General features: G+C 53.1%; 1 protein-coding gene across 1 annotated transcript in view; it reads right to left on the reverse strand.

Moving 5' to 3' along the window:
- Nucleotides 1–3297: 3297 nt before the first annotated feature.
- The window catches only part of MUC22 (mucin 22), a 36978-nt gene continuing 13218 nt past the window's right edge, over nucleotides 3298–27057 (reverse strand). The window contains exons 6-11 of the mRNA XM_030543570.1: nucleotides 25953–27010; nucleotides 7776–13413; nucleotides 7423–7703; nucleotides 6698–6850; nucleotides 4809–4894; nucleotides 3298–3994 (exon numbers count right to left, since the gene is read on the reverse strand). Coding sequence (XP_030399430.1) covers nucleotides 3908–3994; nucleotides 4809–4894; nucleotides 6698–6850; nucleotides 7423–7703; nucleotides 7776–13413; nucleotides 25953–27010 — 7303 coding nt within the window. The 3' untranslated portion in view covers nucleotides 3298–3907. The remainder of the gene's footprint in view (nucleotides 3995–4808; nucleotides 4895–6697; nucleotides 6851–7422; nucleotides 7704–7775; nucleotides 13414–25952; nucleotides 27011–27057) is intronic.

Consider the following 27057-nt stretch of genomic DNA (forward strand, 5'->3'; position numbering starts at 1 on the left):
GCAGAGGGGCTGCAGGTGGGGTGTGAGGGGCATTGACAGAGCTGTGGTGGAGGGGAGTGCTCTGGGCTGGGATAGCAGGGGAGGCTAGGAGTCAGGGTAGAGGGGCAACAGCAGAGGTGGGGGGCAACTGAAATAGCAGGGGGGCTGGGAGGTGGGATTAAGGGGTACCAGCAGCAGGATCATTGGAAGGCCTGTTCCCATGCACAGGTTTGGTGTATAAGGAGCCAACAGGAAGAATCAATCGGTGAGCGGGACAGGCTGGGGAGGTGACTCAGGGCTACTGTCCTGTCTTTCCAGATGGGCTGGCTTAAGGGGTGCACCAGAGGGGCCCTTCAGGAGCACTGGGGAAGGGCCGGGTCCCCAGAACTATACGCACTGGATGATCTGGTCCTTGAGCGGTCCTTGCATGACTCGGCCGGGTTGCATATTTTCCCTGGGATTATCAGCCAGTCCCACCCGGCGCGGGTGCTCCCTGCAGTGGGCTGAGCCCAGATATGTCAGCTTCTACACTTGCATCAGACCCACAGGCCCATCTAGCCCAGTATCCTGCCTGGTCCCTGCTACCCTCGATCAGATCCATAGGCCCATCCATTTCTTTCTTCGCCCTCCATTGCCCGGGCTCCACAGTGCCAGAGAGAGCAGGCAACCTGGGCTCCAGTGTTGAAAACACTTGTGATTTGTGCATGGCTTCCCCCCATCCTGAAGCCCCTGCTCCTGGAGTCATGGGAGTGGATGAGGCACTCAGCTCTCATTTTTTTGGATACAAGGTAAACCTCTAGCCCTGACCGTGGAGTAAAAATGGCGAACAGGACCCCTCAGGACTCACAGCCCAGCAGTCACAGAAAAAAAACCCTCCCACATTTTAGAGGGGTTTGACTGGGACTCGTCCCTCTCCGAGGTGGCCGGGAACCACAGCACCTCGCTACTTCCTTCCAGTTGTTGACGGAGAATTAGCCTGGCCATGGGAGTTTCTCGCTAGGGCAGCAGTAGAGGCAAACACAGAGTTATTTGCACTCGGCCCATGGTCAGGGGTTAAGGCCCTCAGGCAGGGGCTGAGTAAACAGTTATAATTAGCAGCCCCTGAGTCAAGGCGGGGCAGCAAGGAGTCAATGGCTCAGGCCCTCAGGCAGGGGCTGAGCAAAGGCAGGTAAACAGCAAGCCCAGGACCTCGGCTCAGAGGGGCCTGGGAGAGGGAGAGATGCCACGCACGTGTTGGGTGTCAGGGGGGACGCAGGCCCACCCACTCCACTGCATCCCAGCCCGGGGCCCTGGCAGCAGCAGAAGAGCCACTGCTGTGTCAGTGGGGATCCTGACCGCAATACACTGACATAGGCTTTCGCAGTGCTGCAGCCAGACTAGGGTCGGCTGCCCCTAGGGTGACCAGATTTTATAGGGACAGTCCCAATTTTGGGGTCTTTTTCTTATATCGGCTCCTATTACCCCCACCCCCATCCTGATTTTTCACACTTGCTGTCTGGTCACCCTCGCTGCCCCCGGGCTGTTTCTAAACTTCCCCTCTAGAGGTCCCTAGGTCCGGATGGTGTCCTCTGGGGGGTCCAGCACCATGGGCTCCTCAAGGTAACTGGTGAGGGGCAGGCTGGGCAGCTCCTTTGGGCTCTGGTCAGTGTCGAGTGTCGACAGGTCAGGCAGTCGTTGGGTCCGCCACAGGTCGCCGGGGGTGTCCCAACCAGGAGCGAGGCCGGAGGCGTCTGGCCTCTCTGGTGGCTGCTCCTCAAGTGAGCTCTGGGGTCGGGCTTTTATATTTCCTGTCCTGCGCCTTGAGCTCTGGGGGGCGGGGGCGGGACTCGCTGGCTCCACCGTCTCTGATGTCAGGAAGGGCTCGTCCCTCTCCGGGGTGGCGGGGGACCACACCGCCTTGCTATACACGTATATTAGCCTTAACATTAAAAAATTGTGATTTTTTTTTTTGGAGCCTGACTCAAGCATGATAAAAGTGGGGCTCCCTTTAGTCCTCTTTCTCCTGCCCCCCAGAAAAGCCTGGGACCCAAGGACAGGCCATCAGGGCAGCTTTAGCTTTCCCCAGAGATACAGACCCTGCTATCCTAGTGTCTGATTGCCCTGGTTAGCACAAGAGCCAGGCTGTGTGCACGGGGGCCGGGCTGAGACCTAGTAGCCACCTGTGGCATTGCAGCATAGGGAGGCCCATGTTAACGGTTATTTCCATTGTGTAGCATGGGTTGGGTGTGGGGAGGGGGGATGCTGGGTTAGATGGGCCTGTTGGTCTGAACCATGGTGAAAATAGAGTCAGGGTAAGGATACCAGTCTAGGTGGGGGTCCATTGCTCTGACCCAGGGTGGGCTTGGCGTTGGGTTGGAGATACCAGCCTAGATAGTGTCCCTTGGTATGAGCCAGTAATAATGTGACGTACTGGGAAGAGATAATATAATTTAATGGAATGGTACAGATGAAATATTTAATATTTATTACATATATAATATATATCTATATATAAAATAACAATCCACAGATTAATACATGAGGTATAGACAAAGGCAGAGTTAAATAACCCAACATAGTGCAAATGTGCAAACTTGGAACAAGAGTAAAATACACAATTTTACAATAAAATCTTTGATACAAAATTTACAACTGTTGCCCCTGGCCAATGTACATATTTTCACCAAGGACAAAGCTTCCAGTATATTGATTCAAGCCTCAGTGATTCTGATAGGGAGACAATTGCAGAGATCAGGGCCCCGTTGTGCCGGGCGCTGCCCAGACACACAGGGGGAGACAGTCCCTGCCCCAGCTGAGATCAGGGCCCCAATGTGCTAGGCACTGCCCAGACACACAGTTAGAGACAATCCCTGCCCCAGCTGAGATCAGGGCTCCAATGTGCCAGGCACTGCCCAGACACACAGTGAGAGACAGTCCCGGCCCCAGCTGAGATCAAGGCCCTATTATTCCGGACACTGCCCAGACACACAGTGAGAGACAGGCCCTGCCCCAGCTGAGATCAGGGCTCCAATGTGCCAGGCACTGCCCAGACACACAGTGAGAGACAGTCCCGGCCCCAGCTGAGATCAAGGCCCTGTTATGCTGGGCACTGCCCAGACACACAGTGAGAGACAGTCCCTGCCCCAGCTGAGATCAGGGCTCCAATGTGCCAGGCACTGCCCAGACACACAGTGAGAGACGGGCCCTGCCCCAGCTGAGATCAGGGCTCCAATGTGCCAGGCACTGCCCAGACACACAGTGAGAGACAGGCCCTGCCCCAGCTAAGATCAGGGCTCCAATGTGCCAGGCACTGCCCAGACACACAGTGAGAGACGGGCCCTCCCCCAGCTGAAATCAGGGCCCTGTTGTGTCGGGCGCTGCCCAGACACAGAGAGAGAGACAGGCCCTGCTATGAAGAGGTCACAGAAATACAGCAGTGCAGACCAGCAAAGAAAATATTTGTTCAATGGATGCTGTGCAGTCAGAGGAATAAAACCCAGATGTCCTGGCTCCCCCTGCTCAACCTGCTAGACCCCACTTCACTCCCACAACGGGTGATAGAAGACAGGAGTCCTGTGCGCTAACCACTGGACAACTCCACCACTATCCAGCCCATTCGATAGCCATCCATCTTTTTTTGATTTGTTCCTTTCTTCTGGGTGCCACCTAATGAGTGAACAGACCATAGGATGCTTGTGTTTCTCGGTGTAGATTCCACTGATCTGTGTTCCCTGGTCCCAGAAGGGGACCGAAGCTCCATCCCACCGCTGCCCCCCAGAGAGCAGCATATGTTCATCTGGCAGCTAAGGATTAATACTGGCTTTCTCAGCTCAATAATGAGTGTAGTGGCTCTGGATTAGCCCAGGCGTGCCGGATCAGAGCAGCCCCCTTGTGGGTGGCTGTAGTCAAGGGTTCTGGATGGCCCATTTTTCCCTCAACTGTGATTGCGTCAGCTCTGGTTCTGGAGAAATTGATGAGCCTTCTGAACGGAGTAGGAGGTGGCGTCAGCCAGCCTCGACTTTAGGAGAAACACCAACTGCAGGAGACAGAGACAGAGGGTGAATGGCAGGGGAAAGAGATACAGAGAATATGTGTTTGTGTATGTGTGTTGTAGCCACTAAACACCACTTCCCTCCCAAAGCTGGGGTGAGACCCCAGGAAACATGACTCCCAGCCCCCCCTGCTTTAACCACTAGACACCACTTTCCTCCCAGAGCTGGGGAGAGAACCAAGGAGTCCTGACCCCCAACCCCTGTGCTCTAAACAGTATGGCCCTCCTAACACTGGGGATAGAACCCAGGAGTCCTGACTCCCCCTGTCCCCCCGATCCCATGCCTCCCCCAGAGTTGGGACTAGAACCCAGGAGTCCTGTAGTGTATGCAGGTGGGTGGCTGTCCCACACACATACAGGGTGGTATTTCTTACACCACCTTCTGCCATGCACCCCCAAAGTGGTTGCCGTATTGCCCTCTAGCCAGGGGCGGCTCTAAGTATTTTGCTGCCCCAAGCACGGCAGGCAGGCTGCCTTCGGTGGCTTGCCTGTGGGAGGTCCCTGGTCCCATGGATTCGGCGGCAGCCTGAAGGTCCGCTGAAGCCACGGAACCAGTGAACCCACCGCAGGCATACTGCAGAGCGCTCCCCGCAGCTTGCCGCCCCAGGCATGCACCTGGCGTGCTGGTGCCTGGAGCCGCCCCTGCTTCTATCATCTGCCCAGCATAGAGGATAACAACCTACTATTGCAACCACACGCCTTTTAGCTGAAGGTGGCAAGGACTGGGCTGCCACGCTGCAGCCCACCACCAACCTATGCCCCGCCCCGCGGACTGGCACCCTCTCACCGGGATCCTTACCAGAGAGCAGAAAGTCAGCAGGATCAGCGCGGCCAGGCAAATGAGGATGATGGCCCAGTAGGGGAGGGCGCTGCTATCCGGAGAGGCTGCAGGGGACAAGATGAGGGAGGGGACGGACGGTCAGGCCAGGGTGAAAGCATAATAGGCCATGCTCACAGTCAGGGGGTGTTGAGGGAGCACAGCTCCCCCTGATGGTCAGGTAAAGGGTCACTGGCATACTAAAACCAGTGTGGCCATGCTGTGTTGGGTTAGCCACCTGTGTACAGGCCCACCCAACCCCCTGAGCCTGTTCTGTCACCTGGGCGGCCGTCTCTTATCCAAGCATTAGAGCCTCATGCTTCAGCGACAGGATCACGCCTGGATAAGCCGCAGCAACTTTCAGGACAACCCAGGCCCTGGGACCCCTTGTGCAAATTTGAACCAGGTGTCCTACCTAGTGCCCTGATGAGGCCCAGCTGACCGGCTGAGCAGGCAGGCGGATTTTAGAGCACTTTGAGACACTAGTGCCGCCTGCATAATGCGCTCCGGCTCCCGCAGAAGCTCGGGGTTTGCTGCAGAAGGCTTGTGTTATCCACAATCTCACCGGCCTTTCTGGCCTTAAAATGTTCAAGGGCATTAGTTCAGGGGCATTAGCAGACTCGCAAATCAAGCCATAGCGTCACCACTAGAGGGAGACAAAGAGCCATGTGGGATCAGAGTGGTTTGGCCTCCCAAATCCTGTTACATTTTCCTCCTCGGGTTGCAAGCTTCCTCTGGCATGATTCATTTTAGTTCTCTGAGCGTCAGGCTGGCCTCATCAATTAGAAGAGACCCCATCTGAATGCAGCTTCTGGGAACGATTCTACTCTATAAAACAGTCTGGGTCTCAAGAGATTCAGTTTCTGGCTCAGCCTCTTTCTGCATGACATTGGGCATGTCTTCTTGTCTTTCCAGGCCTCAGTTTTCCTATTTGCAAAATGGGGCTAATAGAGCGGCTTGACATTTTTATTTGAGTGCGGAAATGACTGGGAGCTTTTCTTCCACATCAGAAATGTGTGTCATAAAATTGTCTGTTTTATATTTTTAATATTATTTTTGTTTATTTAGTGCAACAAATGGGAGTTTTTTAAATCAAAAACAGCCTCTAGGTTCTACTGTAATACAAAGAAATAATAACAGCAGGAATCTAATTTAGAGAGCTTATTTCATCAGTAGCTCTCAAAGAGCTCCACAAAGGAGGTTAGTGTCATATCCCTATTGTACACGGGAAAACTGAGGCAGAGAGCGGCGCTGTGACTTGTCCAACAGGACTGTAGTAGAGCCAGGACTGGAGCCCAGGGTACCTGAATCCCAGTCCTGATCCACTGGCACAAACCCCTTCCCTCTTTCATACAGGGGGGCAGAAAAGGGGTTTATTTTTCCGTGGAGCATGTCAATGAAAAGAAACAGCCCCTCCCCGCCTCAATCATCATCATCAAAACTTTCCACTGAAAATATTGCATTAACTGAAACATTAAACAGGGGCAATTGTTTGACCAAACCCCCTCAAGTGTTAAGCCAACCCCACAAAATAATAACTACTAATTTTTAAACTGACCACGAAAGAAAGCCAAAATCGGTCCAAAACTGGAAGGAAAAAAAAAGGAAAGATTTCAGCTCTAAACAGCCGACAGATAAAAAACGTATGCAAGCGCCACCCAAATTGTAAGACAAACCCTGGGACCTTTTTGTTTTTCAGCTGAAAAGCTTTGATTTGCAATTTGCTGATGAAATATGAACAGTTTTCGCAGCAAGTGGCCCTTTTCTGTGAAAACGTTCATTGGGTCAAAGCCCCCCATCGCCCATCAGCCAAAATGGCTCAACAGAATTCCTTTGACCAGTCCTGTTATTTAACAAACAAATAACCTCACCTGTGGTCTGTGAGGTGACAAAAACGGTCTCAAGAGATGAGGTGGTAGCGCCAGACCCTGAAGGTGTTGTGGATTCATGTAGACTGGGTGAGGTGGTTGGTCCAGTAGCTGGTGGGCCAGAAGAAGTCGTATCTCTGCTAGTTGGGATGGAACCTGGTGGATAAAAATGGCCACAAGTTATAAGAAGATAAGAGCGGCCAGACTGGGTCAAACCAAAGCTCCATCCAGCCCAGTGTTTTGTCTTCCAACAGTGGCCAATGCCAGGTGCTTCAGAGGGAATGAACAGAACATATAATCCTCAAGTGATCCATCCCCTGTCGCCCAGTCCCAGCAAGGGTTGATTATGGAGGTGAACCATGTAGGACAGCTGTTCAGCCCCTATCTAGGCACAGCCACTTGGGAAGTTTCCCTGAGTAAGAAACTCACTAAGTTTCGTCAAAGTAGGGCCATCTCATAGGAAGAGAGTGCACCAGGCACCTTCTGTGCCCCTCCATCAATGACCCCGTTGGCGCATCCAACCCCCTCCCTCCCAGACCTATGAGCATTCAACCTGATGTGTTCTACTTGGGGAAGCCCGGGCATGCAGATCTATGTGCTAATTTGGTAGGTGGTTTCAGGGTTGGTATTGCTGGGTTGGATGTACAGCACCTGGCACATGGGGGCCGTGAGCTCAGCTGGGAGCCCTTTGGGGCTGCCTAAACACACTGAATGTGAAGTAAACATACCCAGGGTGGGAGCAGATGAGGCTGGGACACCAGAAGTGCTGGAGCTAGGTGAACTTGCAGAGCTGACAACAGAGGGGGTGGGCGTGACTGCAGGAGACCCAGAAGAAGTAGGATGCCCAGTATTCTTGGAAATAGTGACTGTAGATTGTGGAGAGATTGTAGCAGAGCTGGTAGCTCTGGAAACGGAGCTGGGGGTCAAGGTGCCTATGGAGCTGGGGATCGAAGTGGCAGCAGAATTTGGGATTGAGCTGCCTGTGGAGCTGGGGGTCGAGGTGGCAGCAGAATTCGGGGTCGAGCTGCCTGTGGAGCTGGTGGTCGAGGTGGCAGCAGAATTGGGAGGCGAGGGGCCTGTGGAGCTGGGGGTTGAGGTGGCAGCAGAATTGGGGGTTGAGGAGCCTGTGGAGCTGAGGATCCCAGTGGAGCTGTAGGTCAAGGTGTCAGGGGAGCTGGAGGTTGAGGTGGAAGTGGAGCTGAGGGTTGAAGTGTCAGGTGAGCTGGGGTTCATGATTGCAGTGGAGTTGGGGGTCATGAAGCTGGTGGTTGAGGTGGGAGTGGAGTTGTCGGTTGTGGTGGGGGTGGAGTTGAAGCTTGTGGTGGGGGTGGAACTGGGAGTAAAGGTAGGAGTGGAGCTGGGGGTCACGGTGGGGGTGGAGTTTTTGGTCACAGTGGGGGTGGAGCTGGGGGTTGTGGCACCCACTCGGGTGGAGTTGTCGATTGTGCTCAGGGTGGGGGTTGATGTGGGAGTGGAGTTGTCAGTCATAGTGAGGGTGGAGCTCGGGGTTGAGGTGGGGGTGAAGTTGGTCATGGTGGGAGTGGAGCTGAGGGTTGAGGTGGGAGTGGAGTTGTCGGTTGTGGTGGGGGTGGAGCTGGGGTTCATGACTGCAGCGGAGTTGGGGGTCGTGGTGGGTGTGGAGCTAGTGGTTGTGGCACTGGTTGGGGTGGAGTTGTTGGTTGTGGTTGGGGTGGAGCTGGACGTTGATGTGAGAGTGGAATTGTCGGTCGTGGTGGGGGTGGAACTGGGGGTTGAGGTGGGAGTGGAGTTGTTGGTCGTGGTGGGAGAGGAGCTGGGGGTTGAAGGAGGAGTGGAGTTGTTGGTTGTGGTGGGGCTGGAGCTGAGGGTTGAGGTGGGGGTGGAGTTATTGGTTGTGGTCGGGGAGGAGGTGGAAGTTGAGGTGGGAGTAGAGTGGTCGATTGTAGTGAGGGTAGAACTGGGGGTTGAGGTGGGTGTGGAGTTGGTCGTGGTGGGAGTGGAGCTGGGCATTGAGATGGGAGTGGAGTTGTTGGTTATGGTGAGAGTGGATATGGAGGTTGACGTGGGAGTGGAGTTGTCGGTTATGGTGGGGGTGGTATTAGCGGTTGAGGTGGGAGTGGAGTTGTCGGTCATGGTGGGAGTTGAACTGGGGGTGGAGGTGGGAGTGGAGTTGTCGGTCATGGTGGGAGTGGAGCTGGGGTTTGAGGTGGGAGTGGAATTGTCAGTCGTGGTGGGAGTGGAGGTGGGGGTGGGAGTGGAGTTGGCGGTCATGGTGGGAGTGGAGCTGGGGTTTGAAGTGGGAGTGGAATTGTCAGTCGTGGTGGGAGTGGAGGTGGGGGTGGGAGTGGAGTTGTCACTCGTGGTGGGAGTGGAAAGGAGGGTTGAGGGAGGAGTGGTGCTGTTGCTCATGTCGAGGGTTGTGATGGGGGTTGAGGAGGGAGTGGAGCTGGGGGTTGAGTTGGGAGTGGAGTTGTTGGTAGTGGTAGGGGTGGAGGTGGGGGTTGAGGCGGGAGTGGAATTGTTGCTCATGGTGGGATGGGAGCTGGGGGTTGAGGTGGGAGTGGAGTTGTCGGTTGTGGAGGTAGGAGTGGAGTTCTCAGTTGTGGTGGGAGTGGAGCTGGGGGTTGTGGGAGTGGAGCTGGGGGTTAAGGTGGGAGTGGAATTGTCGGACATGATGGGGGTGGAGCTGGGGGTTGAGGTTGGTGTGAAGTTGACTGTGGTGGTGGGGGTGGAGCTGGGGGTTGAGGTGGGAGTGGAGTTGTCGGTTGTGGTGGGAGTGGAGCTAGGGGTTGAGGAAGGAGTGGTGCTGTTAGTCATGATGGGGGCTGAGGTGGGAGTGGAATTGTCAGTCATAGTGAGGGTGGAGCTCGGGGTTGAGGTGGGGGTGAAGTCGGTCATGGTGGGAGTGGAGCTGAGGGTTGAGGTGGGAGTGGAGTTGTTGGTTATGGTGGGGGCAGAGCTGGGGTTCATGATTGCAGTGGAGTTGGGGGTCGTGGTGGGTGTGGAGCTAGTGGTTGTGGTTGGGGTGGAGTTGTTGGTTGTGGTTGGGGTGGAGCTGGATGTTGATGTGAGAGTGGAATTTTCAGTCGTGGTGGGGGTGGAACTGGGGGTTGAGGTGGGAGTGGAGTTGTTGGTCATGGTGGGAGTGGAACTGGGGGTTGAGGTGGGAGTGGAGTTGTTGGTCATGGTGGGAGAGGAGCTGGGGGTTGAAGGAGGAGAGGAGTTGTCGGTTATGGTGGGGCTGGGGTTGAGGCTTGAGGTGGGGGTGGAGTTGTCGGTTGTGGTCGGGGTGGAGGTGGAGGATGAGGTGGGAGTAGAGTTGTCGATTGTAGTGAGGGTAGAACTGGGGATTGAGGTGAGAGTGGAGTTGTCGGTCATGGTGGGAGTTGAACTGGGGGTGGAGGTGGGAGTGGAGTTGTCGGTCATGGTGGGAGTGTAGCTGGGGTTTGAGGTGGAAGTGGAATTGTCAGTTGTGGTGGGAGTGGACGTGGGGGTGGGAGTGGAGTTGTCGGTCATGGTGGGAGTGGAGCTGGGGTTTGAGGTGGGAGTGGAGTTGTCGGTCGTGGTGGGGGTGGAGGTGGGAGTGGAATTGTCAGTCGTGGTGGGGGTGATGTTGAGGGTTGAGGTGGAAGTGGAGCTGTCGGTCATAGTGGTAGTGGAACTGAGGTTTGAGGTGGGAGTGGAATTGTCTGTGGTGATGGGAGTCAAGCTGGGTGTTGAGGTGGGAGTGGAATTGTCGGTCATGGTGGGGGTAGTGTTGGGGGTTGAGGTGGGAGTGGAGTTGTCAGTCATGGTGAGGGTGGAACTGAGGGTTGAGCTGGGAGTGGAGTTGTCGCTCATACTAGGGGTGGAGCTGGGGTTTGAGGTGGGAGTGGAGTTGTCGGTCGTGGTGGGAGTCGAGCTGGGGGTTGAGGTGGGAGTGGAATTGTCGGTCGTGGTGGGGGTGGTGTTGGGGGTTGAGCTGGGGGAGGAGTTGTCAGTCATGGTGAGGGTGGAACTGAGGGTTGAGATGGGAGTGGAATTGTCTGTCGTGGTGGGAGTGGAGGTGGGGATGGAGGTGGGAGTGGAATTGTCACTCGTTGTGGTAGTGGAACTGGGGGTTGAAGGAGGAGTGGTGCTGTTGGTCATGTCGGGGGTGGTGATGGGGGTTGAGGTGGGAGTGGAGTTGTCGGTTGTTGTAGGAGTGGAGCTGGGGTTTGAGTTGGGAGTGGAGTTGTCGCTCCTGGTCGGGGTGAAGGTGGGGGTTGAGGTGGGAGTGGAGTTGTCAGTCTTAGTGGGAGTGGAGCTTGGGGTTGAGGTCGGAGTGGAATTGTCGGTCGTGGTGGGGGTGGAGGTGTGAGCGGAGTTGTCTGTTGTGGGTGTGGAGCTGGGGGTTGAGGAGGGAGTGGAATTGTCAGTTGTGGTGGGAGTGGAGCTGGGGGTTGAGTTAGGAGTGGAGTTGTCAGTGGTGGGGGGAGTGGAACTGGGAGTTGAGGTGGGAGTGGAATTGTCGGTCGTGATGGGAGTCGAGCTGGGGGTTGAGGTGGGAGTGGAATTGTCAGTTGTGGTGGGAGTGGAGCTGGGGGTTGAAGTAGGAGTGGAGTTGTCAGTGCTGGGGGGAGTGGAACTGGGAGTTGTGGTGGGAGTGGAGTTGTCGCTCGTAGTGCGGGTGGAGCTGGGGTTTGAGGTGGGAGTGAAATTGTCTGTTGTGGTGGGGGTAGTGTTGGGGATTGAGGTGGGAGTGGAGTTGTCGGTGGTGGTGGGGGTGGAGCTGGGAGCTGCGGTGGGAGTGGAATTGTCGGTCGGGGTGGGGGTGATGTTGGGGGTTGAGGTAGAAGTGGAGCTGTCGGTCATAGTGGTAGTGGAACTGAGGTTTGAGGCGGGAGTGGAATTGTCTGTAGTGGTGGGAGTCGAGCTGGGGGTTGAGGTGGGAGTGGAATTGTCGGTCGTGGTGGGAGTGGAATTGTTGGTCATGGTGGGGGTAGTGTTGGGGGTTGAGGTGGGAGTGGAGTTGTCAGTCATGGTGAGGGTGGAACTGAGGGTTGAGATGGGAGTGGAATTGTCTGTCGTGGTGGGAGTAGAGATGGGGATGGAGGTGGGAGTGGAATTGTCACTCGTTGTGGTAGTGGAACTGGGGGTTGAAGGAGGAGTGGTGCTGTTGGTCGTGTCGGGGGTGGTGATGGGGGTTGAGGTGGGAGTGGATTTGTCGGTTGTTGTGGGAGTGGAGCTGGGGGTTGAGTTGGGAGTGACGTTGTCGGTCCTGGTCGAGGTGAAGGTGGGGGTTGAGGTGGGAGTGGAGTTGTCAGTCTTAGTGGGAGTGGAGCTTGGGGTTGAGGTGGGAGTGGAATTGTCGGTCGTGGTGGGGGTGGAGGTGTGAGTGGAGTTGTCTGTCATGGTGGCTATGGAGCTGGGGGTTGAGGAGGGAGTTGAGTTGTCGGTCGTGGTGGGAGTGGAGCTAGGGTTTGTGGTGGGAGTGGAGTTGTCAGTCATGGTGAGGGTGGAACTGAGGGTTGAGATGGGAGTGGAATTGTCTGTCGTGGTGGGAGTGGAGGTGGGGATGGAGGTGGGAGTGGAATTGTCACTCGTTGTGGTAGTGGAACTGGGGGTTGAAGGAGGAGTGGTGCTGTTGGTCATGTCGGGGGTGGTGATGGGGGTTGAGGTGGGAGTGGAGTTGTCAGTTGTTGTAGGAGTGGAGCTGGGGTTTGAGTTGGGAGTGGAGTTGTCGCTCCTGGTCGGGGTGAAGGTGGGGGTTGAGGTGGGAGTGGAGTTGTCAGTCTTAGTGGGAGTGGAGCTTGGGGTTGAGGTGGGAGTGGAATTGTCAGTCGTGGTGGGGGTGGAGGTGTGAGTGGAGTTGTCTGTCATGGTGGCTATGGAGCTGGGGGTTGAGGAGGGAGTTGAGTTGTCGGTCGTGGTGGGAGTGGAGTTAGGGTTTGTGGTGGGAGTGGAGTTGTCAGTCATGGTGAGGGTGGAACTGAGGGTTGAGATGGGAGTGGAATTGTCTGTCGTGGTGGGAGTGGAGGTGGGGATGGAGGTGGGAGAGGAATTGTCACTCGTTGTGGTAGTGGAACTGGGGGTTGAAGGAGGAGTGGTGCTGTTGGTCGTGTCGGGGGTGGTGATGGGGGTTGAGGTGGGAGTGGCGTTGTCGGTCGTGGTCGGGGTGAAGGTGGGGGTTGAGGTGGGAGTGGAATTGTCAGTCGTGGTGGGGGTGGAGGTGTGAGTGGAGTTGTCTGTCATGGTGGCTATGGAGCTGGGGGTTGAGGAGGGAGTTGAGTTGTCGGTTGTGGTGGGAGTGGAGCTAGGGTTTGTGGTGGGAGTGGAGTTGTCAGTTGTGGTGGCATCGGAGCTGGGGGTCAAGGCAGCAGGGGAGCTGGAGGTCTCAGTGAGAGAGAAACTGGTGGTTGAGGTGGCAGCGGAGCTGGGCATTGCACTGGGAGAGGAGCTGGGGGTGGAAGTGGAAGTGGAGCTGGGGCTTGTACTGGGAGAGGAGCTTTGGGTCTCAGGGGGAGTGGAGCTGGGGGTTGCAGTGGGAGAGGTGCTGGGGGTCTCAGTGGGAGTGGCGCTGGGGCTCACGGGGGCAGCAGAGTTGGAGGTCGTGGTGGCCACAGAGCTGGGGTTTGCGGTGCCAGCGGTGTTGAGGGTCTCAGGGGGAGTGGAACTGGGGCTCACGGTGGCAGCAGAGCTGGAGGTGACGGTGGCCTTGCTAGAGGTGGTGCTGGATGTGCTTGGGCTCTGATTTGTACCTGTCGTGGTGGAAGTTGCCCCTGGGGAAAGGAAGAACAGCAGCAGTTTATACAGCAGCCAGGTAAGGCCAGTCACTCTTCCTGCCGTGCTTGGAGTCGCCATGTAGTGGCTGCAGTGGAGCTCGCTATTGAGGGCTCTGCTCCTGAGCTAAGGCCTCTGCCTGGACTCTGTGCTCCTTGCAGAGGACCCAGCCAGCTGCCTCCCTACATCAGCATCCTCCTGATTCCTCCCTGTCCCTGCCCTGCTGATGGGGCTGGGAGGTATTTCCAGTCACAAGGAGACGTCTCCACCCAGAACACATCCAAAGACCATACGCAGTGACCGTTCAGGACGCACAGCCCACCACCCGTGCCGGACAAGCTCCTTCGTTGCTCGCAACCTCCCTATTGCTGACAGCGCCATCAATAGCACATTTCTTGGTCGCTGCTTGCCCTTTTATTCGTCACAACAGACATTATTTCACTTTCCATAAACCATCTGCCAATGGAACCCGTTCCGCTGGTGATGCCCTGTTTCAGAACTCTCAGGCCACCCTCTCCCGGCTTTTATTCGCTTATTTCTCAACTGTAAATTTAGCTTAAAACGCAGTGAGACCCAGAAAAATCCATGAAAATGGATGGGCATTTGTCACTGGTCTTATCTTGGGGCAGAGACAATCTCTTTGTTCCTTGTCTGTGCAGCGCTCAGCACAAAGGGACCCTGATCTCAGCTGGGGCAGGGACTGTCTCTCCCTGTGTGTCTGTGCAGTGCCTGGCACAGCGGGGCCCTGATCTCAGCTGGGATTGGCAGGTGCTATGGCAGTACAAGAACTGGCAGTAATTGACCAGTCATGGGTGAAATTCTAACAAAAAATATATAAGCAGTTTAAGCTGTGCGTGACGGAGGAACTATTCATCAGATTATAGAAATTCATTCAGTTTCAAACCCAGTGGATTAAATAATCCTTTGTGGTGTCTATTTCCCCACCCACCTCATCCAAAGTTATCAAAGTTTTTTAGAAATGAATTCCTCTGCACAAGTCCCTGTTGAGGCAAGAAAGTATAATTAGCCCCATATTCCATAGGTGGGGAAAAAGGGGGAGAATTACGTTGGCCAAGTTCATACAGAAAAGCAGCACAGGAAGGAACTGATGACTTTCAGCCTTGAATCTGAGACTAGAACCAAAGCCCCCCCTGCTCTAACCACTAGATCCTATTCTCCTCCTGGAGCTGGGAACAGAAGCCAGGTGTCGTGACTCCCACTCCTGTACGTTACTCACAAGAACATCATTGTAAAACTAACCATGGCCGTTGTGCCCACTCATTGGGAAATGTGGATCTTTTCATAAATCTTGTTCAGCTTAACTCCCTTGAGATTTAATGGGCCACTTTAGTAAAACCCCAGATCCAAACAACCCCAGAACCTTAAAGGGTTCCAAAATTTGGATCTAGATCTAACTCAAGCACTGATGTGAGCAGCTGGGGCTTCTCTCTCACCTCAATAAACCTAGGAAGCGGGACTGGGAGTGGTGGGGGCTATTGTCAACTCCAGGGCAAGTTAGCCTGTGCAAGAAAATCTGTGGTTAGCATGTGTATTATAGCGTCCCCTAGGTGTTTTTAAAGGATCCAAAAGGAATTAGGGAGCCAGGACTCCTGGTGGGTTCTACTCCTATCTCTGCCACTGGCCTGGTCATGTGGCCTCTCTGTGCCTCAGTTTCCCCATTCTATACAGTATGGATAATAATAATGACCCATTTTGTGAAGCTCAGATCAAAGACCCTATATAGCCTAAAATCTCCTTACTGGACTGGATTCCCCAGCGGGTGGAGTCAGTGGGGCCAGATCCCCATCTGGTGTGAATTGGCCATAGCTCCATTGGAGTCAATCAGGCCTGGTCCCCAGCAGGCATAAATCGACTTCAGCTGAGGATCTGGCTCATTCTTACTATTAGGGAATGCCGTAAGCCCTTACCTGTCAAGGGGAGAGAAAAGACCATGAACCCCAAGACAATCCACAAAGGAACGCCGGGAGCCATCCGGGCACGACCCATCGTGGTGCAGTCAAAAGCGAGATTGTTGGCAACTGGGGGAAAGCTCTGCTTTTTAAAGGCTTTCTGATGTCTCGTTAAGTCCCTGCAGACGTCATTCTGAAGATGACGCTTTCTAACGGCATGTAATCAGAACACACCTTTTTGGTATTCCTTCACTTCGGTGTCATGCTGATCTTTCCCCCAATACCGCAGAGTGTACCTAAGGGGCCGGGCTAGAAACAATAACAAGTTATTAACATCCCTGAGCTGCATGGTCAGGCACGCAGTGATGAAGGCATACAAAAATCCTTATCAGGGGAAGGGAGTGGAAGTGATTATGATAACACTGAAGAGAAGCAGAATGATTTATATTTTTTCTACCCCTCTGGTTTGGTAGAGATCAGGTGGAGTGTGCTGCCATACAAAAAAGGCCAGAGGAAAGAATGAGCAGTGTTTGACTAAGTGTTTTAGTTAGATACGCAGGTCACATGTGCTTGGATAGCTAGATACTACAAACAGCGAGATGATGGATGGATGGATAAATAGAAAAGTGAAGGTATGCAGAGCTAGGATAACAGCTAGGCGTGTATTTTTACGTCACCTGCGGCTATTTCTAGCCCCTGATTTGAATGATCTGACCTTTATAAACTGCTTCCTTCCGAAACAATTAGACACCAGATACGTGATTAGTTTCCAGATATGTGTAGTGTTTTGGTACTATACGGACTTCAGTCGTGGGCCCAAACATGTGCGGTGGGTCTCATAGGCTGGGAGAGGCTGTGCCTCCCCCAAACAGCCAGGCGTGGTCTTTCCCACACTCTGCCGTGCCCAGGCCCCCCCCCTCCTGCCACCACCTCTCTGCCTGCATGTGGCTCCTCCAGTCCCCGTGTGCTCTGGCCAGGGCTGGCACTCCAGGACTAGGGGAGCTGGGGCCCTGTGCTACCCACCTTCCCGGTGCTCTGGGGCTGGGGGGCAGGGGGAGCTGGGGCCTTATGCTACCCGCCTTCCCGGTGCTCTGGGGCTGTGGGGCGGGGGGAGCTGGGGCCCTGTGCTACCCACCTTCCTGGTGCTCTGGGGCTGGGAAGGTGTGGCCATGTGCCGCCCACCCTCCTGGTGCTCCTTTGGGGCTTGTGGGGCTAGTCTGAAGTAGGGCTTGGGGTAGATAGTTGTGGTGTGGCGGGAACTTTGGGCTCCAGCGGGGGAGAGGGGAGCGGGACCTCAGATGAAAGGGTGAGGAGGGGGCTAGCTTCCCCCAGCCAGCGGTTCACACACTGCCCATGGGCCCAAACATATTTTCCTTCTGCAAAAGTTTTGCATAAGCAAATCTTGTCTCTCAGGAATGCAATGTGGATCAAAGAGAAAACTGGACTGGGCATTGTCAAAAGTCTAGGTATAGCTTTCCCCATGACTAGCCCAGCCCTGCTAGCAAACAGCTGGAAATCAAAGGGCCAGATTTTCATGGGGTATTTAGGCACCTGTCTTACTAGGCATCCATCTGCATCTTTAGGGATCAAAATGACTTGGAAAATTTGGCCTCAAATCTCTTATTGACAAGGGGTTAAAACTGAAATTGACCTAAGGTTAAAATGAAACTGACTAAAAGTTCAGGAGTTTGTCGATCAATGCATCGCTCCATATTTGTGCCGCATAACTCCGTTCATCTCAATGGCCTGCAATCAAAACAGAGGCACACGATGGTGAATGTGACTCTTTGGGCCAGATCCTCAGCCGGTGCGAATGAGCAAACCTACATCGATTTCCGTCCACTGAAAAGCTGGATCTGACTGGCTAGTCTGTTTTCACTGTCCAGTCTGAATGAAATAAAGAAAAATGAAAACCCGCCAGGGGGTATAAGAAATAATCAATTCGATTTTTAATTGTTCTCAGTTTTAATCCTTTAAGTGACTTAGATCAGGAAATGTGTGTGTGTGTGTGTGAATAGATAACTTGAAATGAACAGTCTCTGTTTAGTTACTATAAATAAAAATATGGTTTAAAACCAAGGTGAATCAAGTTACTGAGGGATTAGGTTACTGTCAGCAGTAGCTTGCTTTTCATCAGATTAATTCTTTCTTTCTTGGTCAGTTTAATTCTTCCTTTTTGCATCATGCTCTGCCTTTTCCTTTGTGTTTGACTACAGGATAATTACATGCCGGGGTACCTGTACACCAGGGCGTTTTTAAAAGGCTCCAAAAGGAATTAAACGGATTGATTTTCACAGAGAGTTGGGCTCCTCATTTTAGATTTGAAAGGCTCAGCTGTTAAACCCACGGGCAGGGAGGTAGGAACACAGGGTCAAGTTATAAGGTTATAGCTGCAGATAAATGCGTGTGTGCACATGTGACTCAGACCAATTCAGATCCAAATATTTTATTGGCATGGCAATGGGATAAACAAAGAGGGGCTGAGCCAGAGCCAGAGCGGGGAAGAGAGAGACTATAGAGGCCCTGCAAGTGGTGCAGCCCGTGACTAATATTTCTGAATGAATCGGGAAGGCAGCTGGCTTTCGCCCTGCCATGGCACACAGCCAGGAGACAGCAAAGTTGGTGCTTCTCAGTTCTGCAGTGGGATGCCTGGGCCCCACCCCCACCCACTCAACCTGCTGACCTGGGGCTATTTTGGTCGTGGGAGGGGCCTGCGTGTGCATGGATTTCAGAGACCTTGCTCTTTGAGGTACAGAGAGCAGGACAGTTGGGAGCCAGTTAGGGGAGAGGGCAGTTGTGCAGGGGGAGGAGAGTATAGGGGTGTGTGCGTGCATGCGTGTGATATGAAAGAGCCATGAAGGCAGCAGGTTCTAATCTGTGCAGGAGAGTAATAAACAGAGGGAATAGAAACCAAAACCCAGCCAAAAAATCCCTAATCCTAACCAAACCCTTCCAGTTCCTTCTGTCTAATGAGGCATCAGTACCCCTCTGCTCCTCCTCTGTCTCTAACAGGGTTCCCCTCTGTCCTCTTTTCATCTCATTGAGTTCTTTCCCTTCAGAGGAGGGAAATCTGGCAACGTGCCCCAAACTCCACTCCAGCATAAATGGGTGGGAGGGGAGTCACTCTGGATTTACACGGGGGTCACTGGGGAATCCAGCCCTGACTCCGTTGACGTCAGCGGGATCACTCCAGATATACACCAGGGTCACTGAGATCAGAATCCAGCCTCGACTCCAGTGACTTCACAGTCACGCTGGATTAGCAGCTCTGGTGCTGGGGGCCAGCTGATCCCGTCAACTCTTTCCCTTTCAGGATTCATTCCTGAGGTTGCCCCAGTGTCAGAAATATTCCAGGACTCCCTCGGGATCTAAAACTAGATGATGGAGTAATTCCAGCTGCCATGATGAGGGGTTTCTAAACTGATCCAAAAGCCAACAAAAGATACCCATTCATTTCAGTGGATTTTGGTCTGGGCCCTAAATGTGATAGTTTAGGAGGTAGGGATTGGGGATTAGAGATTAGATTATATATAAATATTTTTAGGTTATGTAAGGGAGAGCTTTGGGATCCAAAACTACGATTTAGGGATTAGAATTTAGAAATTAAGGTGAGATCTTTACCCTGACTCCTCTCCATGCATGGCTGGTACAAGGACAACAGCAACGGCCAGGTCCAGAGGGGGGAAGAACCCCCCGATGCAGGGACTGCGGATGACAGCCAGAACGTCGCCTTCTGGGGATGCCCTCACTGGGCCTGTTTTAGGGAGCTGAAAGGCTCAGGGCTAAAGCTGGGTGGGAGATTCCTGGCAGTGCTGCAGGCCAAAGAGCACCCTGGGGAGATTGGGTATTAGAGGTGAAAGGTTAGGAATAAGTGTTACAGGATGAGAGATTAGATGGTGTTTAGAGTTAGAAAGGTAGAAGCCTTTAAAGTGAAGGATTAGATGGGAGATATTATGGATCGGAGATTAAAAATGCAGGATTATATATTAAATAGCAGGGATTAGAGATGGAAGAGTAGAAGGATTAGAGACGGATAGTATACATTATGGATTACAGATTAAATTAGGGAGTAGAGATTAGGGATTTGATTTGCACCATTTTAGAATCTGCCTTGGAATGTTCATTTTTGCACACCGTCTTTCTCAGAGTGGTTTGTGTCTCTTTAGTGACTTCTCATTCTGTTAAAATCCAAAAATGTTCCACCAGGGTCATGTTTAAAGGTGCAGTTGCCTGTAATGATCTGATCACCTACTTTTTTGAGAAAAAGAAAGTGTGTTATGGTGATGCACACAGGCTCAACCAAGACTGGGGTCCCACTGTGCCGGGTGCTCAGGGCCAGCACTTCCATTAGGCGACCCTAGGCGGTCGCCTATGGCGCCAGGATTCAGGGGGCAGCATTTTGTGCGCTTCCCTCGGGGCGCACGGGAGCTTCCGGTTCCACTCCCATCGCACCGCGAATAAGGACCTTCTGCCGATGTGCCACGGAAAACAGCGGCAGCCTATTGAGCAGCTCAATGACTGCCGCTGTCACCTGCAGCATTTTGGTGGAGGGTCCTTCTGCGGCAGCGCGATGGGAGTGGAACCAGAAGCTCCCGCGCGCCCTGTGGGGAGCACACAAAATGCCACCCACTGAATTCTGCCTAGGGCACCAGAAATCCTGGTGCCACTCCTGCGGGTGCTGCACAAACACACAGCGAGAGACAGTCCCTGCCCCAGCTGAAATCAGGGCCCTGTTGTGCCGGGCGCTGCACAGACACAGAGAGAGACAGTCCCTGCCCCAGCTGAGATCAGGGCCCTGTTGTGCCGGGTGCTGCACAGACACACAGGGAGAGACAGTCCCTGCCCCAAAGAGTTTACAATCTAAAGAGACAGAATTATTCACTCCCCCGACTGTTTTATAAATGGAGGAACTGAGGAGCAGAGAGATGAATTGTTGTACCCAAGGTAACACAGGGAGATTTCCCGATTCCCAGCCCACAGCCTTCACCACCGAACAAGCCACTGTAATGTAAACCTGCTCCGCTGGGTTAGCACATGTGACCATGTCTTCCCCTATAGCTCACCCACCCAAGAGAATTACTCTTTCAGCGCAAGTGTTAGGAGTAGTAAAGTGGTCACTGTGGGGTTACTCGGGTTACCCAGAGCATTATGGGATGGCCCATGCTCCACCCCTCCCTTATGTCCTCTTTAGCTAGGGGCTGGTTCCCTCCCCTCTCCCTGACACTGATCCGAAGCCGAATAAAGCAACACGTTCCCAGACTGCTGCTGTCCTGTAACCAGCATGCTGCTTGTGCGCTGAGCGGTTCCTTTGCATCACTGGTGCTGCAGGTTGCAAGTCTGATCCCGGCTGCGTGTCTGTCCTTTGCGATGAAGATCATGCAATTTTCTTCCCTGCAAAGTCACTGGTGGCCTATAGATGGGTCCGATGCCCCATTTTCCAGTTCAGCATTGCTTCCAGGGGCTCAGAGGAACACCCACAAAATGCCATGATGAGTCGGGGGTTGGCAAACTCTCCTGCATAATCCTTTGTCCTCAGATAAATTCCTTTCCTTGGCATTTGGAGAGCTTTACAAACACTCATTCCCTTAAGCATTCTTACAGCTTCCTTGTGAAGTAGGTAAGGCCGACACCCGTTTCACACAAGGAGAAGCTGAATAATAACATGCTTGACTTCAGCCAATGCTCCATTCCCAGAACTGGGGAGAGAACCCAAGAGTCCTGGCCTCCAGCCCACCTGCTCTAACCCGCTAGCCGATACCGCCCCGAATGTTTATCATTCTACGTCATTGACTGGCATTCCTACAATTCCTGCAGTTGCTGCATAGGTAAATATCTCCCTGCTTGATGAGCGTACAAGGTTGAGATTTTCATAGATGGCCAAGGGATTTAGACACATATTGCCCATTCATTTTCATTGCTCAGACCTAATTATTAATGTCTAATCTCTAAAGAGTTTAGATACATAAACCCGTTAATTTTAAATCACCTGGTTCTAATTGCTACTCTCCAGGATGTCTAGACACATCATCCTATTACTTCTAATCACTCATTCTTAATTGCTAATCTCTAATCACTAAAGGATTTAGACACATAATTGCCATAAATCTCTAATCTATCATACCTAATATATAAACCCTAATCTCTAAGGGGTTTAGATGCATAATTCAATCCCTAATATCTACTCCCAGTCTCTGAGAGATCTAGACACATAACACCCATTAATTTCAATCCCTAATATCTAAGGGATTTGGACACATAACACTACTAATTTCACTCCTTTATATCTACCATTTTTGGCTGCATAACGTCCATTAATTTTAGTTCCTCATGTCTAAGGGATTTGGACACAGAATCCCATTAATTTAATTCACTCGTCCCTTTTTCCAATTTTTAAGAAATCTAGACACGATACTCATTCATTTTAATCCCAAATTTCTAATCCCTAATGTGTAAGCAGGGCGGGCACTTCCATTTAGGCAATCTAGGCGGTTATTTAGGGCACCAGGATTTGGGGGGGGGGGGCATTTTGCCGTCCTTGGCGGTAATTCAGCAGCGAGGGGTCCTTCCGCGCTCCGGGTCTTCGGCGGCAATTCTGCGGCAGGTCCTTCACTCGCTCCGGGACCCACCGCTGAAGTGCCCCGAAGATCGGGAGCGTGGAAGGCCCCCCCCCGCCACCGAATTGCAGCCAACCGGGGGTGCGGAAGGACCCCTGCCTAGGGCGCCAAAAACCCTGGCGCCGCTCCTGTGTGTAAAGAATTTAAACACATATCACCAATTACTTTCAATCCATATTCACTAATCCCAGTCTCTCAGGGATTTGGATGTGTAACGCCCGTTCATTTTACTCCCCAATCTGTAATCTCTAGTACATACGGGCTTTAGACGCCAAACCCTGATTGATCTGAATGGGAGATGTGTGTCTTTAAATATGTTGACCCTCTAACTGGAGAAATGAGTCTGTGTATGGGGGGAGCTCAGAGTAGATTTCCCATGTGCAGGGTCAGCAGGTCTCTGCATCGCCACTCACCCCTTTCTCTTTCCCCAGGGCTCCCCCTTCCTCCTCTCTTCTGCGTCTCTAGTTCTTCATGAGCTCTCTAGCTCTATGCCAGAGTCAGTCGCCCTGTGTCTGCTGTGTAGAAAGTAGCTGGCTGGTTGGGTGTGTCTCCTCAGCAGGGATCCTGGGATCTGAAATAAGAAGGGGAGACATGGTTCTTTAATGGGGCCACGAGTGAAGGAAGTCAATGGAGTCAGGGCTGGATTCTGATTTGAGTGACTCCAGTGTGAATCTGGAGTGACTCCACTAATGTCAATGGAGTCAGGGCTGGATTCTGATGACAGTGACCCTGGTGTGAATCTGGAGTTACCCCACTGGTGTCAATGGCATCAGGGATTGGACTTTGATCTCATGGTGTAAATCTGGAGTGACCCCATTGCAATGAATGGAGTCAGGGGCAGATTCTGACCTCAGTAACCCCAGTGCTAAAGTGGAGTGGCTCCAAAGAAATGAATGTATTTACACTGGTGAAACGAAAATCAGTATTCCACCCCTGGTCTATAAAGACAGTGATCATGGGCCATAATCTGTCCTTTATGCCAACTATAATGCAATAAAATGTAATATCTCCATTAGAGTCGGTGAAGAATACAGCTCTGACTCCACTGACATCAGTGGAGTCACTCCAGATTCACACTGGGGTCACTCAGATCAGAATCCAGCTCTGACTCCATTGACATCAGGGTCACTCTGGAATCATACAGGGTTATTGAGATCACAATCCAGCGCTGACTCCATTGACATCAGTGGAGTCACTCAGCTCAGAATCTTGGCTGCAGTGGGGTCCCTCTGGATTTACCTTAATTTAATTTACGTCAGAACCCAGCCCTTAGCAGTTGAATGACTGGGTGGGGATTATCATTCTCATATTTAACATTGTGGTTTCCCCTAGAAATCTCAGCCCCATCAGGCCCCATTCGTGCTAGGGGCTGTACAAATATACCCGGGGTGACAGTCTTTGCTCTGAAGACCTTACAGTATGAATCCCACCCCCATGTTGCAGCTCAGATACTCACCACACACAGGAGGCAGAGCAGGACGAGGAAGACAAACATGGCAGCCAGACAGATGAGGATGATGGCCCAATATGGCAGACCGCTGGCAGCTGGTACTAAGGAAAACAGAGAGGGAAAGGGCCAATTTTGTATAGTGAAGCCAGTGACAGTTGCTCTGTAATCACAGCTCAGCAAGAGAAAAGGGAACAGATTGGTAAGCACCTACTGGCGACTCGCCCATTACGGGATAACAGTCTACAACTGCCAACTGCTGATGAAGTGGTTCCTTTGGCACAGTGGTTCCTAAACTTTAACAGCCTGTGAACCCCTTTCACTAGCACGTCAAATCTCGCGAACCCCCTCTTAAAAATGAATATTTCCAGGGATGTTCTCCTTTAGCTGAGTATAAATTATAATAGCAGTGATCTTGGAAATATCAAATTTGTTTTATGACATGCTTATTACACACTATTTATTAATTATTATTTATCATTACAGTATTTTTATTACATTATGAAAACGGCGAAACTCTTCCAAGATCTCACTTCTGTAGCGGGTATCACTTTGAATAAGCCTGTTCTAAGACAAGACTCCTAGGTTTCTTCGAGGAGTATCAGATGTGAAACAGCAGGAAGGTATTTAAGAAGCCAACTCAAAGAGTTCCTCCTACACAAGCATTCAGGGCATGAGCAGTCCAGGCAAACAACGCACGTTACAACAAAGCTTAAACTTGTTCTTCACAATAATTTTAAAAACAAGACTAGCTGCCTATTTAATTTTAAAAACAGCAAAAAATATTCACCTCCCTTTCTGTTTCTTATAAGGAGTCTTGAAGGTTCAATCTCCCCGGTGTGATAGATAGGCTCGCTTTGATCTGCTTAGCTCTTGGAAGTCCAGGGGTTCTGGTCTGCTGGCCCCGGGCTGCCTGGGGTCCTTAGGGACAGCTCTGTCCGCCATTAGGGATTTTTTTCCCGAGAACCCCCTGTAACATTTCACAAACCCTCCATGGGTTCATGAACCCCAGTTTGGGAACCACTGCTCTAGCACAAACGGTAACATGGGGATGTCCTGCTGGCAGGCCAAGGTTCAAATCCTACTCGTGACCGGCATGTATAGAAGCAGCTGCCCGATTGAAAACACAGTACTCAACCATTGTAGTGCTGCAGTAACATATACTGTGAACTCCACTTGTGGACCCTTCCTCTAGGATGCTGGAGTCCTTCTTTTTAAAGGTACGCTGCGGGCTGGCTGGGTGTTTGAAGATGTAGTTCAAAACCACCTCTTTAAGCCCTGGCTTCTTCATCTTAGTTCCTCCAGTGTATACCCAGAGTAACGCTATTGACCTCAGTGGGGGCTCACTGACGTTATTCTGGAAATACAGCAGAGTCACTGAGCACAGAATCTGGTCCCAACTCCATTGATGTCAATGGACGTCACTCCAGATTTGTAGCTGAGCCGCTAAGATCAGAATCCAGCCCTGACTCCATTGATGTCAATGGGGGTCACTCTGGCCCCATTGACTCCATGGAGCTGTGGTAGATTCACACCAGATGGGATCTGGCCTCCTTGACTCCATGGAGCTGTGGCAGATTCACACCAGGTGGGATCTGGCCCCATTGACTCCATGGAGCTGTGGCCAATTCACACCAGGTGGGATCTGGCCCCCTTGACTCCATGGAGCTGTGGCCAATTCACACCAGGTGGGATCTGGCCCCATTGACTCCATGGAGCTGTGGCCAATTCACACCAGGTAGGATCTGGCCCCATTGACTCCATGGAGCTGTGGCAGATTCACATCAGGTGGGATCTGGCCCCCTTGACTCCATGGAGCTGTGGCAGATTCACACCAGGTGGGATCTGGCCCCCTTGACTCCATGGAGCTGTGGCCTATTCACACCAGGTGGGATCTGGCCCCATTGACTCCATGGAGCTGTGGCCAATTCACACCAGGTGGGATCTGGCTCCCTTGACTCCATGGAGCTGTGGCCAATTCACACCAGGTGGGATCTGGCCCCATTGACTCCATGGAGCTTTGGCAGATTCACACCAGGTGGGATCTGCTCCCATTGAGTCAATGGAGCTGTGATCAATTCACACCAGGTGGGATCTGGCCCCCTTGACTCCATGGAGCTGTGGCCAATTCACACCAGGTGGGATCTGGCCCCATTGACTCCATGGAGCTTTGGCAGATTCACACCAGGTGGGATCTGCTCCCATTGAGTCAATGGAGCTGTGGTCAATTCACACCAGGTGGGATCTGGCCCCATTGACTCAATGGAGCTGTGGTCGATTCACACCAGGTGGGATCTGGCCCCATTGACTCAATGGAGCTGTGGTCGATTCACACCAGCTGTTTGACGAAGCCGCAGAGGCTATTTTCACTGTTGCTCCACCCAGCAACTGCTGTGTCTGAGCTGAGCGGCTCCGGGAGGGCCCGGGAGATGTGGGTGAGGCCGTGTCTGAGAGACAGGACGGGGCTCAACACCCCACCGTAGGGAGGGGAGCTACGATGGGAGGCTGTGCCCTATCTCTGTCATGTCACCGTACACTTCCTAATCCTGACCAGGCTGTCACCATACCAATGCTGGGTGGAGCTGCGGTTCTGGGGGCTAGGGATGTGCTGGCATCAGGGGTGTTGCGAGCTGAGGGGGTCCTGGTGGCAACTGCAGACGTAGCGACGTCTCGGGTGGTGAGAGCTGGAGCAGTCGAAGTGGAGTCAGCAGGGGAGACAGTGGCTCCGGTCACAGCGCCCTGGAGAGGGGACGTGGCATCTCCGGTCATGGTGCCCTGGGGAGGGGACATGGTGGCTCCAATCGCAGTGCCCATGGGAGGGGACGTGACATCTCTGGTTCCGGTGCCCGATGGACAGGATGTAGTGTCTCTGGTCACGGCGCTCTGGGGAGGGGACATGGTGGCTCCGGTCATGGTGGCCAGTAGAGGGGACGTAGCGGCTCTGGTTGTGGTTCCCTGGAGAGGGGATGTGGCATCTCCGGTCGTGGTGCCCTGTGGATAGGACGTGGCATCTCCAGTCGTGGTGCCCTGTGGATGTGACGTGGCATCTCCAGTCATGTTGCCTTGGGGAGGGGAGGCGGCAGCTCCAGTCATGTTGCCCAGGGGAGGGGAGGTAGTGGCTCCGGTCGTGGTGCCCAGGGAAAGGGAGATGGTGATTCCAGTTATGGTGCCCTGGGGAGGGGATATGGCAGTTCTGGTCATGGTGCCCAGGGGAGGGGACGTAACGGCTCTGGTCTCGGTGCCCAGGGGAGGGGATGTAGCGGTTCCAGTTACAGTGCCTGGAGGAGGGGACGTGGCGGCTCCGGTCATGGTGCCCAGAGGAGGGGACGTGGCGGCTCCGGTCACAGTGCCCGGGGGAGGGGACGTGGCAGCTCTGGTCACAGTGCCCAGAGGAGGGGACGTGGCGGCTCTGGTCACGGAGCCCAGAGGAGGGGACGTGGCGTCTCTGGTCATGGTGCCCAGGGGAGGGGAGGTGGCGGCTCTGGTCACGGTGCCCAGGGGAGGGGAAGTGGCGGCTCCAGTCACAGTGCCCGGGGGAAGGGACGTGTCAGTTCCAGTCACGGTGCCCGGGGGAGGGGACGTGTCAGTTCCAGTCACGGTGCCCGGGGGAGGGGATGTGGTGGATCTGGTCGGGGGGGTCTCAGCAGTGGACGTAACTCCTGAATGTGCTAG

The sequence above is a fragment of the Gopherus evgoodei genome, unplaced genomic scaffold, assembly GCF_007399415.2.
Source record: "Gopherus evgoodei ecotype Sinaloan lineage unplaced genomic scaffold, rGopEvg1_v1.p scaffold_32_arrow_ctg1, whole genome shotgun sequence".
Taxonomy (NCBI): Eukaryota; Metazoa; Chordata; order Testudines; family Testudinidae; genus Gopherus; species Gopherus evgoodei.